The sequence below is a fragment of the Phyllostomus hastatus genome, unplaced genomic scaffold, assembly GCF_019186645.2.
Source record: "Phyllostomus hastatus isolate PE091 unplaced genomic scaffold, TTU_PhHast_1.1 phas_contig_17, whole genome shotgun sequence".
In the NCBI taxonomy this organism is placed as follows: domain Eukaryota; kingdom Metazoa; phylum Chordata; class Mammalia; order Chiroptera; family Phyllostomidae; genus Phyllostomus; species Phyllostomus hastatus.
Window position 1 is genome coordinate 25,883,574 of NW_025333664.1, and position 12,756 is coordinate 25,896,329.

Consider the following 12,756-nt stretch of genomic DNA (forward strand, 5'->3'; position numbering starts at 1 on the left):
TCATCCTTTATGAAAATAATTTTAGTAAGAGAGAAAATTTGATCCCAAAATTCATGTGTGAGTTTAGGAAATAAGGCAATAACGGACAAAAGCCTCTTCAAAGATATGTTTTTAACATTAAAACAAACCAATCATTAATAATATAAGATATTCTAAAATGTGATCCACATGAGTTACAAAGGAATTTATTAGAATACAAAATAAAAAGGCTATTGAAAACCTCTCTGAAAAGCAGAGACTCTGCAAGTTCTTTAACAGGGATCTTCATGTGTTTACAGCTCATAAAACAACACTTAGATTAGCTAGCTGCAATGAATTAAACTGGTTCCAAATAATAAATCAAGGCCTACACATATTTAATATCATCCTTTCAACAAAAGTAAAAACTATCCATTATTAATATTTATATACATTAAAATAGGTAATTACGGTAAAATGTATCATTATTTTACGTATCACTAAGAGGGAAAAAGTACCACTGCCAGTCAGACCATGATAAAAAGCTAAGAAAGCTGTAAAACCCATCCCAATTTTAGAGATGTTAAAATATGAAAAAAGGCCCTGGCTGGTGTGGCTCAGTGGATTGAGTGGCAGGCAGCCTGTGAACCAGGTGGTCACTGGTTTGATTTTCTGTTAGAGCGTGTACCTGGGTTGTGGACTGAATCCCCAGTTTGGGGGAGGGGGGGCATGGGGGCAGCCTAATGTTTCTCTCCCTCCCTTCTCCTCTCTAAAAATAAATAAAATGTAAAAAAAAAAAAAGAGAGAAAAAAGTGTGTCTTAGAATAGATGTTTGCTCATTTATAAGTGATAAAGTTAAACATCTGATGATTCAAGTTTACTATTAAACTATTTTTAAAAAGGCAAAGTTCAGAAAGGCATGTAGAGGACACTGTGGTAAAAGTAGAAATAAAAGAATGAAACGTTCCTTCACTTTCCCCCTAGTTTAACTCTGGAACATGAGACTTTTTAACCAGGTACAGAGAGGAATGGGAAGTGCGAAGGGAATCTCAGGCTCTTAATTTAAAAAGTCAAGTTGCAGTTGCTGAAAAAAACTAAAATCTAAAAAAGACTCTAACCCTTTAGAACTGGATGAAAGGAGTTAAAAATGTAACATTAGCATTATTCCCAAAGTGAGTATCTGAATGAGCACATTATTTGGCTGATGAAAACCAGTGTTTAATGGGGAACATTTTTCTTGCCCAACCACTCAAAATTTATTTCAAAAAAAAAATAAAAGGATGCTTCTAATTCCATTGTTTTTATCTCAACTGCACTATGAATCTAAATACAAATGTCTTGACACTTCAACTTCCCTTAGAAACATGTTCAGACAAAGCATAAATATTCATTCTCCTTTTTAACCTATTAATGCTGACTGGGGAAGACTCCCCAGACTGACCCATATATCTCTACTTTTCTACCTTTGGACCAACAGTCCAAAGTTACAAAAAGAGAGGTTCACTTACATGACTAGCAGCATTTCTTAAAGAAGCAATAGTATTTTCTTGAACTTTAGCAAGTCTGAAAGAGAAATGTATAGAAATGTAGTTATCATATACTATAAAGAAGATAAAGAAAACAAATGTAATAAAGAAGCCAGCTACATTTCCAACAATGGAAACAGCACTTACTCTCTATTTTGAGACTAATTTAGCCATTCCCAAAATAAGACTCACCATCACCTGGTTGGTGTGTGCATTTATTCCAAAATTTTAAGTATTTACAAGCTGAATGTAGACATATCCTATGCCAATACAACCACCCCAGGTGAGGTGACCAATAGAGAAAAAGAACGTCTGCAGTGGCAGGAAGTGGTAGAGATACTGAACTTGCTCCTGGTGATGACTCCTCAGATGATTTACTATTGGCAGACTGGAGGAATGGGAAAAGGCTGACACTCTAATAGGGTGGAAGTATGGAAACTATACTGAGAACAGGTGAGGAAACTGAGACCCAGAAAGGGCAACATGCTAAAAGTCAGGACCACAATGCAGGCACATTTATGTCATCAGGCTGACTCGTTGGGCAGTAAGCTTGTCCTGGCTTTCTAGTTTGTATTTTTAAAAAAGACATATTTCATGAAGTACAGTTGGCATACATTAGATTAGTTTCAGGTATACAACATGGTGTTCAACATGTACATACCTTGTGATATGATCACCACAATTAGTCTAGTAACCATCTGTCAAAGTTATTACAATACTATTGACTATATTCTCTGTGCTGTAAACTACATCCCCATGGCTTATTTATTTTACAGCTGGAAGTTTGTACCTCTTATTCCCCTTCATCTTTTTCACCCATTCCTCCACTCTCCTTTTCTCTGGGGCCTGACTTTCTAATTTTAATGTCTCTCGTATCAATTTAGTAGAATATTAAAAACACTAACAAAATCTTAGAGAGTCAGTTTCTAATTAATTTGAATTGGGAAACCCAGTCACCAAATTAAATTTAAGTTGCAGGGTAATAATAAAAGAATCATTTGATCTTTTGTCAGTCAAACCAATTTAACATTATCAAGTTTGAGCTACCAAATGCTAACACTGCTCAAACATTCAACCTACTGAGCAGTTGTTGTAGAATTCCCTGCACCTCGATGTCCAACATCCAGTGGTGTTCTTGGCTTCCAGTACTTGGAAAATGAAGATTTCATGTCACAACTGTATCCTGGTAATGGCTTAATAATTATATAGTCAACTTTGGTAGGGAAAAAAAGGGGGGACACACAAAAATAAAGACAATTAAAAAGGCCACGATGAGCTCAATTACATTTAAATAAATACCACCCAAACTAGCTTTATCAATCTCTATCAAATAGGAAAAAAATCAAGTCAAAACTGATTCAAAGCTTAGAAAATCCAACAGGTATATCCTTGTTGATATAGTTAATATTCTAAAACAAATCAGTAATTTGATCTTTAAAATTCTCAAAAGCTCAATTTGAATCTAATAAAAATTTTAACTCTGCTTATTTGTAAAGGACCACCCTGCTTCTCCAGGCTTACCTCTCACTCTACCTATTGTTTTTCTGGAATTTCTGCTCATGATAGGGAGAGTAAGGATCCCAGCACTCTTCCCACTCTCAGCAATGGTGGATGATAAGAGGCAGGCTGTACCCACATGTCCAGGAAGCGCATCACCCTGAACTACATGTTCACTGAGATCTTCCTAAAAAAATGAGGTTTAGAATAATCCAAATTCTTATACTTCAATATTTTCCATTTAAAGATCAAAACACTCTACAGAGGAAGATCAGTAAGAAATACAATCAAATTTATACCCACATGATTTAGAGAGCATTTTTTGGTAATAAATAATACTTTTTTGTACATATTAAGACTTAAGACTTTATGTGTTACTTCATTAACCATAACTCTGCTGACTTGTACTTCTGATCCTCTAATATGTATCAGGTGAATTTAAAGTCCTGACTGAAAGTTACTAGATACTGTACACTCAAAGATTAAGATACACTTGTAGTGAGCTTTTTAATGTATATTACATTCTCTAAAAATGCATCCACACAGATGATATAGGGGGGATGGAAGCTCTCCAGGAAATCAAATACTTTGTCAAAAATGGTATTTTATCAGCCTAGTTTATAAATAAAATAGTATTTCCAAAACTGCTAACCAAATGAAAGGGAAGTTAGCTGTTCAAGAGATTATTAAAAGGTAGGTCCCTTAAAGAACAAGGAAACATTACAACCAAAACTTTCTATTTTTATAATAAAACTCCACAGCTTACCTTATTACTTAGGTAAGATCTAATTATAGTTTTCTTGAAGTGTTTTTGGTTTTTTGAAACTAAACAACTTTGAATTTCATCTAATGCAAGGTAGCTAAAAAGCCACCCACAAAGGCTATGCCTAGCCCTGGATGGTGTGGCTCAGTAGATTGAGTGCCACCCTACAAACCGAAGGGTCATTCCCAGTTGGGGCACATGCCTGGGTTGTGGGCCAGGTCCCCAGTTGGGGCTTTAGGGACATATGTGAGAGACAACCAATTGATATATCTCTCACACACTCATGTTGCTCTCCCTCTTGTTCTCCCTCCCCTCCCCTCTGTCTAAAAGTAAATAAATAAAATCTTTTAAAAAAGGGGGGGCCATGCCTAAAGGAATGATCAAATTAAACTATTTGAAGATTATCATTTTAGTTATGTGCAACAAATGTTACCTAGTGGGTTTAAAACCATTCTGAATTCTGTCATTTTCAAGAAAACTGTGGATAGCTGCTACTGCTAGCCAGGTATATTACCTACCTTCAAAGATTTAAACTTTAATCTCATGGAAATGGGAATGGAAGTGGCAAAACACAAGTCTAAGGAAGCGGTACACATAACTACAGAGCACAACAGAGCAAGGACCTCAAGGGAGGGCCAAGGATTATCTGCGGGGAGCATCTGAGCAGCCAATAAGCTAGAGAGCTTTAGTGTAAGTGTCACAAGTAGCTCTGTAAAGTTGGCAGTAGAGATTCTGAACAACCTGGCACAATTTTTAGAGCACCTCTCTCTAATTACATATTTACAATCTCAAGTAAAGTTGCAAAAATGAGCCCACTGTTACAATGAATTCTTATAATAAAATGCCTCAATAAACCAGACTTCAGTCATGAAAGCGACTCACTCATGCTAGTTACACCACGTTGCCTACCAAGAGTCACACAGCCTGCCCATCCCTCTATTTATCCTTGGGGGTAAATTCAGACATAATTCATCTATATTTAGAACAGACACAGATATCAAGATATCTAGTCTTGATCTGAAACTAATTCTGCTGAAGTTCTCTTAATTATATTCTTAACAGTACTTGAGTATGTCAACTCTAAGTTTTTTAAGCCTGCTAAAATGTATAGAGGATTAAACATCTAAAGCATACAAGTCATGGGTTTACACAAATTAGACTACAATAAAAATCAAAACATATGTAAAAATAATCTTATGCCTGCATTCTTTCTCAACCCCCTCAAGTCAAAGAACTACTCACCTCAAAAAAATCAAATATTAATTCCAGGTTATCTGGTTCCATTGTCTGTATGCTATATTCAGTCCAACGATCAGGCTGTAAGCCATATCCACACTCTGGCTGTGAATGTCTGCACTTGAACTCATTGTCACTTATTAAGGATATCTCCAGGCTATTGGACATTTTATGAAGGACAGTGGGAGACACCCTATCATCATCATCTTCCTCCAGACCTTCTATTGTCAGCTTTACCCTAAATGAGAGGAAAAAAATGAAATGCAAAAAAGTGGAACAGAAGGGAAACTCACACAAATGTTACCTAAATGCTAAAATTCAGCAGTTTTCCCTGAATATGCAAAATCTTCAAGAAATAAAAGTAATACAGGGTGAGACAAAAGTGGGTTTACCATTGTGAGTATGCAAAACAGTTTATTCTTGTATTATTAACAGTTACTGCATTATTGTCCATAAAAATAACTGTAAGCCTACTTTTGGCCACCCCCCTCCCCTCCCCCTGTGTATTAAACACAGATTACACATGGTACAGGTTAAGGCATTAGGTATATTTTATAAAACACTGACATTTTAGTCTATATATATTTCTTTAAAGTATTAAAATGAGACAAATGCTCATTATGCCTAAGGTTGTTTTCATTAATTTTTTCTAATGAATGTAAAAGGTATTTATTGTCACCCAATTTGTAACTGGCTATCTCCATTTCTTTTGAGAAGTTTAACAAATGCACATACATAAAACGAATGCAAAATTGAACTAGATTCTGACAGTGTGCACTAAGACTATTAGACTCGGAGGCTGTAAACTAAAAATTTTCCCCTTACCACAGTGAATTGAGGTACTCTGTGAACAGTATATAAACATATTTTCATGCTTTTATTTTTAATCATTTTTATTAATATTCAAATACAGTCGTCTCCATTTTCCCACCACCATTCCTGCCCGCCCACCCTCAATCCTACCCCCCTTTGACTTTGTCCATGGGTCCTTTATACACATTCTTTGACAACCCTTTCCCTTCTTTCCCCCATTATTTCCCTCCCCTCTTGTTACTGTTTATTCTTTATTTCAATGTCTCTGGCTGTATTTTGCTTGCTTGTTTGTTTTGTTAATTAGGTTCTACTTATTGGTGAGATCATATGGTATTTGTCTTTCAAAAAGTATATTATTAAAGAAAAACACTGAATTAAGTATATTTGAATATATGCATTTTTATGTTTATATATATTTACACACATGTGCTTTTTAAAAATGAAACAAATGAGCCAAAATATAAACCAAGAGTCTAAAACTCTTATAGGCCTCAGAGCAATGAAAACAAAAGACCAATTACCCACGTCATAGGGCCACATAGGCTAGTCTATTCCTTATGAAAGGCAATTACTTGCACAGAGCATGTGTAATGCAAAAAAGTACTCAACTCTAGAATATTTCTTGCACCAACTGATATGTGCTTAAACACTTCTAATACTATTTATGTAGGAAGCAATGTTAGTGTATAGAGCAGCAATTTTTGATCTTTTTCATCTCATGGCATACACAAGCTAATTAATAAAATTCTGTGGCACACCAAAAAATGTATTTACTGCCAATCTGACCCCCAAAATAGATGTAATTTTGATTCCTTTCACACAGGATGGTTATTGTTGTGTTGGCTGCTGTCATTCTTTTGACAATTTAAGAGAAAAGAGGTCAGTGCCCCTAAATAGTCAGGTAATGTATGTTTTCAAAATTCTTGCAGCACACCAGATGAAAATCGCTGGTACTGAGTAACAGCTGAGCTACAAAACTTTTCATTTTAGATTTAAATAGAATCTGACTGATAATACAAATAATGGAATTGTATTAGTGGAGCCTGCTCTCTCTACATGGCCTCCTGCCTCCAACCACTGCTGAGACTTGTCTCTCAGCCACATAATTCTGAGGTCTCCCAGAGGGGACATCTATATAGATTATTCAATTAGTAATACTGTTTTGTAATCATACTATAAAATCAAAAGTAGCACTTCAATAATCCAAACAAAAATCATCATCTCTTCTCATCTAGACAACTGATTCTGTTGGTGAACCTGAAGGAAGAAACATTCTCTACCAGGATACATAAAGAGAACACAAATGGACAGTATTTAACAGGCAAGAAAGGCATAGAAGATAAAAAGGTTATCCTGCAAAAAACAATGTCCATCTATAAAAAAACATAAAAAAAATCACATTTAAAAGGATCTATGAAAGAATTTGTTAAAGGATTTATTCAAATAGCTACATAAATGTTATACTCTATCATTGTTTTCCACTTATTAGAGTCAAATGAAAGAGAAACTTGTGTTTAATTTGATGGCAGTAAGATCAAACAGCATGTCTAGTTTATTTAAAATGTGTAAGTTGCCCTGGCTGGGTGGCTCAGCTGGTTAGAGTGTCGTCCCAATACACCAAGGTTGCAGGTTTGATCCCTGGTCAGGGCACAAACAAGAAACAACCAATGAATGCATATATAAGTAGAATAACAAACTGATGTCTGTCTGTCTGTCTTTCCCCCTCTCTCTAAAATCTATAAATCAAAACAAAATAAAATAAAATGTGTAAGCTGTTGCTCAATTTTTAAAGTCCTTATATCCTTTTCAGGTATTAATATACCTATAAACTTATTTCCTGTTCATGAAAGTTTGGTCTATCACTAATGCAAATCTGGGGGTGGGGGAACATAGTCCGAACAAACATCAGTTTTTAGCCATGCATGATTATTTCAATAACAATCTGTTACTAATTTGTAGAGTCCAATAAAGTATGGTTATACAAAAATATTCCAACTTAAGCCTCAGCAACACTGTAATATTAGTAATATTATATAAACTAGCACTCAAAATAATTTCTATAGACAAGAACAGTACAGGACTCAGCATATATTTGCAAACCAATCAGAACCCCAACCATTAATATCTATTAATTTCTTAATTACAGTCAAGGAAAATAATCCTAATAAGCCCAATCAACCAAGGCTTTATCTTCTGCTAGTTTAGTTCAAGGTCTTATGCTAATGAGACAGTTTATAGCTGCCACACAATTTATTTGCTTCTTTTAACATGTAGACAGAATATTCAATTATATGACTAACTGGTTAGAGAATCTTTGCAGTCAAATGGATCCTGCAGATCAACCATTTGGTCCAACAGCCTCGGTTTTTCTGAAGCAAAGAAGAGGCCTAGAAATGCACAGAGACAAGGTACACCCAAAATCCTTTACTCACTCTCAGAGCAGCCAATGCAAATAACTATGAAGGGTTACATACACTTTCCCTTATGTATTTTATGATTGGGATAAGTATTATAATATTTAAGCAGTTATGGTAAAACATTTAAGGATTTTCAAACTATAGTATTGTTATGAATTATATCCAAATGACAGAGCTGCCTGGGTTACTGAGAAGCCAGTTCACTCAAAGGTATATATAATGACATTACAGTAAAATAAAGTTACTATTTATTTAGCTATTCACACAAAGCTTAACATCTGTTTCTTAAAATTAACATAGGATTAAAAAGAAACTAATATGGAACTGCTATGCTAGGGCTATCTTTCTTCATGGAAAGGTTTTCATTTTTTAGCTATAGGGAAGTTTAGGACACTGAAGGATATTTCCAACAATCATTTTTCTGTTTATGCCATTCTGCCCTCACTTAGCACAAAATCATTTCCTTATATCAATCTTAAACTAGCGATTGCTACATTAAGAAATTATATATGGCTCTGGCTGGCGTAGCTCAGTGGATTGAGTGCGGGCTGCGAACCACAGTGTAGCAGGTTCGATTCCCAGCCAGGGTACATGCTTGGGTTGCAGGCCATAACCCCCAGCAACCACACATTGATGTTTCTCTGTTTCTCTCCCTCTCTCCCTCTCTCTCAAGTGAATAAATAAAAAAAAATTTAATAAAAAAGAAATTATAAATGGAATAAGCTATACAGATGCATAAACTTGGGAACATTTACATAAAAAACAAATTATACTAGCTTCAAATTTAGAGATTAAGACTAGCATAAGTACATGTAACTGCAGCAACCTGAGGCAGGCAGCAGGTCACTGTCACCAGACCCTACAGTTATTAGAAAATGAGACATTATAACTCTGCTCTTTTCTCAGTTTATACACTTTAAGGCTAATGCCAGAAACCTATAGCATTAGTGAAAATAAATGGCCTAAGTAACAAACACACATGGTCCTACCTAAATCTAGATTTTTTAAATTTCTTCTTGGTTATTGAGACAGGAGGCTTTTCAGAATAATGCAAACGTAATCTTATTTCAGTCTGACATGTCAGCCATCCCGAATCCAAAGTCTCAACACCATCTGGTAAGTAACAGAAAGAACAGTAATTATTACACATATTTTTGGAATAATCCAGTCAATACAATACATGCTGACAATTCTAGTTCACATTCAGATTTTAATACACTAAAGTTATATGTCACTGGTATATATATGTAGTCTTAAATCTGTCATTGAAAAAGAACTTTTATATAAAAAGGAGGAGAAAAGTGAAATGAATGTTAACAGTAGCCATAGTTGAACAACTTAAATAAAAATATTCTTACAATCCATTCTAAATCCACTACCGAAGTAATAAAAATCTATTTCAGAAAGAATATATGCTCCAAGATGGCTTGTAACCTACAGTTGTTCCATTGGAGATTACAACTAAGCTTCGAAAGCTTCCCAGATCTGAGATATATATTCATATTTATTCAGCTGAAACTAGTTATACCAATAGTGCTAGGGACTGAGATATGAGTGAACAAGACTAAAACTGTGAGTCAATCCTGTACTCTCACACTTACATAATGTACCACAAATTGCACAACTATGATAGCACTGTATTAGCCCTGTTTAATCACAGTCTCCTAGTAAAATAGGTAACACATTTTTCATAATACTGAAGACTGGCAAATGAGTTGCTGTTTTGGACATAAGGTTTTCAAGAGGACTTAAAAAAACAAAACAAAAGTCAAGAAACATTTCTCCTTAAATATAACTTTAAAATGTTTAATAATAATTAGCAAATTTTAAAAATAAAGAGAAGCCACTATCATCTCTTAAACGGGTTTCAGAAATATAATGGAGAAATATGGTTATTTCTCTATATAGGTTTCAGAAATATAATATTCAGAAATGGAGATATGGCTTTCCTTTCTAAAAGCTAACGAAAGCTGAATTTAGAAGAACAACAAAATTTCCATGCATTTTAACAGAGGTAGCTAGATGGAGGTGGGCAAAGAGGGGGAAAATGAAGACAGAAAGAGACTTTGCTTGGTGCTACGGGTGAACTCTGCAGTGTGCAGATGATGTTTTATTCAGCTGTACACTTGAAACCTACATAGTTTTGTAAATCGATGTCATCCCAATAAATTCACTTAATTAAAAAAAATAATAGAGATATATAATGTCATGCATTACAGTTGAAGAAATAAGAAAACTATTCATCCATAAAGCTCTCCAAAACATGTAGTGCAAATATCATCTTTTGTAAATAAAAAGAACAAGACTATAATATACTAAACATTGAAGCTTTTTAAGTATTTGAGATTACCTTCTGATGTAATACAAATAATCCCAAATAAAATCCAAATTCCTATCCAAACACTGCCAAAACACGTACATTTCTAAAAATATGTGTGCCTAGTAAAACCATAAGCAAAACATTCAGATCTGTTTCTTCCTGTTCTTGACAGGAAAGCAAACTGGTTATCAGCGATCTATCTCTGGTTCAGTCAGCACAAGGAGACATTCTGCCAGTCCCTTTACACTATTTGACTGCTACAGTAAAGTATTTAAAATGAAAATGCAGTTTAGCATAATGTTGATAATGCTGATACATTGTGAGAATTCAAGTCACTGAAAACCTGAATTCTCAAGATAAAGTGTTTACTGAAGCAGAAGTATACAAATGAGTAACATTTTCAACATATTCAGAGGTAAAAGGATTTTCTAATATACTGTAAATTAAATGTTAAAGACTAAGTCAGAATTACTAGAAGATTTTGCTTAATCTGGGTTTTACTGTAAATGCACACAAACATACAAAACGCGTAAGTTTAGCGTAAGAGTAACGTTTCACACCTTAAATGTTTAGAACTGTTCATATCATTTTCAAACATAATAATGTTAAAAAGTGATGGTATTAACATTAACTCAAATACCTGAAATCACCAATCAAGTAAAAACCAAAATGATCAAAATTTTAAAGCATAAGAATTATACATACTGTAAAGTATTATTTAAGAGAATGTTATTTGTTTCTGAGATTTAGCCTCTATTTTCAATATCCAACCCTGTCATATTTCCCTATGCTATTTGTTTCTAATGAATGTTGCATAACATCTCAACCACATCAGTAAAAAATTTGAAAACTCAGTCTCACTTACTGTGGATTCCAAATTGTCCGTCATCAATAATAATTTCATTTTCTAGAATTGAAGGAAAATAGAAAAGCTAGTTAAAATTCATGATGTATATAGAATAAACAATTGAGAAATTACCTACCTTAAGCATTTTTAAAAATATAAACTCTAAAATTTAAAAGCAGCCCAAAGTGAATAAGCATATTTATTGTAGCCCTCAATATAGAATCCCCTTTGAAGAAGGCTATCAAACAGTAACAGTTCTTACATACTTGATGATTATTCACGATGTTACAAGGAAGAGAAAGAAAACTACTCAGACAGGTGCTCTAGAGGCACTGGAACAAACCTCCACACCCACCAATGTGTGAGACTGACAGATTACGGGACAACAATATCTCTCGATTCATTTTTTAAACCAAAGGTCTTGGCACAATTAAAATGCTTATTCTTATGTAATGCATATTCTGAACTTATCTAAAATGTAATTCTCCTCATCTCTCCTGTACAGCCAGCTAAAAGCTTTACAAACAGAGTAAACTTACCTGTATACCCAGAGCTGTGAGGAACTACCAAAACAGTAAGTTCTAGCACATATATGCCCTCCTAAACAGAAAGTTCAACTGAATGAAATAAGCCATCAAGCCCCACCCTCTGATTAACATACTAATTCCCTGCTCCTTCCTCTCCTGGTTTACTTTAAATATGCCTGAAATATTTGTCAAAATAAGTGTGACAGTTCCTAATGAAGATTCTCTGATAGATTTCACACAGCTCTTAAGTTTAGAAATTCTGTTTTACCAAAAGTATAAATATCTTTTTAAAACACCAGGAGGAAAATCATCCCACTTCTCATAATAATAAATATATTTAACTGCAAGATGCTTCAAAATGCATATTATTTTTAAATATTCAGTATCTAATAATTGTCAACTTCAGTATAGAACTGTAATAATTCTAAAGCACACTATCAGAAAAATTCTAAATACACTATAAAAAGGATTAAAACATAGAAAAAGAAAATCCAATAAAGAGGATGGAATGAGATATCTGTTTAAACAAGATGTTTCTACTCAGGGTAAAGCAGCATCTCCCACTGCTTTCTAAGCTGGTAACTAGAAAGCCATTTATAATCTTTACATTCTAATTTTCCCTAGAAACTGAAAGATACATTTCTCAGTATTGAGTCAATTTACAGATGAATTCCAAGTGAATAATTTAATAAATATGAAATAAACTTCAAATTTTAATCTTAGTATGAAAAAGGAATTTAAAAAATACTTGTATGAAGAGAAATGCCATTTTTAGGCATAAGAAAACTGAACAAGGTTAAAAAAAAAAAGAAAAAAAGAAAAAAAGAAAAAGAAACTGTCCTGGCTGGTGTG

General features: G+C 34.1%; 1 protein-coding gene across 2 annotated transcripts in view; it reads right to left on the bottom strand.

Moving 5' to 3' along the window:
* GPCPD1 (glycerophosphocholine phosphodiesterase 1) overlaps nucleotides 1–12,756 on the bottom strand; it is a 53,672-nt gene that overhangs the window by 21,795 nt on the left and 19,121 nt on the right. For both annotated transcript variants that reach the window (XR_006785029.1, XM_045833390.1), the window contains exons 6-11: nucleotides 11,396–11,437; nucleotides 9,200–9,323; nucleotides 4,987–5,218; nucleotides 3,006–3,168; nucleotides 2,565–2,697; nucleotides 1,467–1,521 (exon numbers count right to left, since the gene is read on the bottom strand). Coding sequence is in view for 1 of the 2 variants with exons in the window: in XM_045833390.1 (XP_045689346.1) it covers nucleotides 1,467–1,521; nucleotides 2,565–2,697; nucleotides 3,006–3,168; nucleotides 4,987–5,218; nucleotides 9,200–9,323; nucleotides 11,396–11,437 (749 nt within the window). In the remaining variant the exon portion in view is untranslated. The remainder of the gene's footprint in view (nucleotides 1–1,466; nucleotides 1,522–2,564; nucleotides 2,698–3,005; nucleotides 3,169–4,986; nucleotides 5,219–9,199; nucleotides 9,324–11,395; nucleotides 11,438–12,756) is intronic.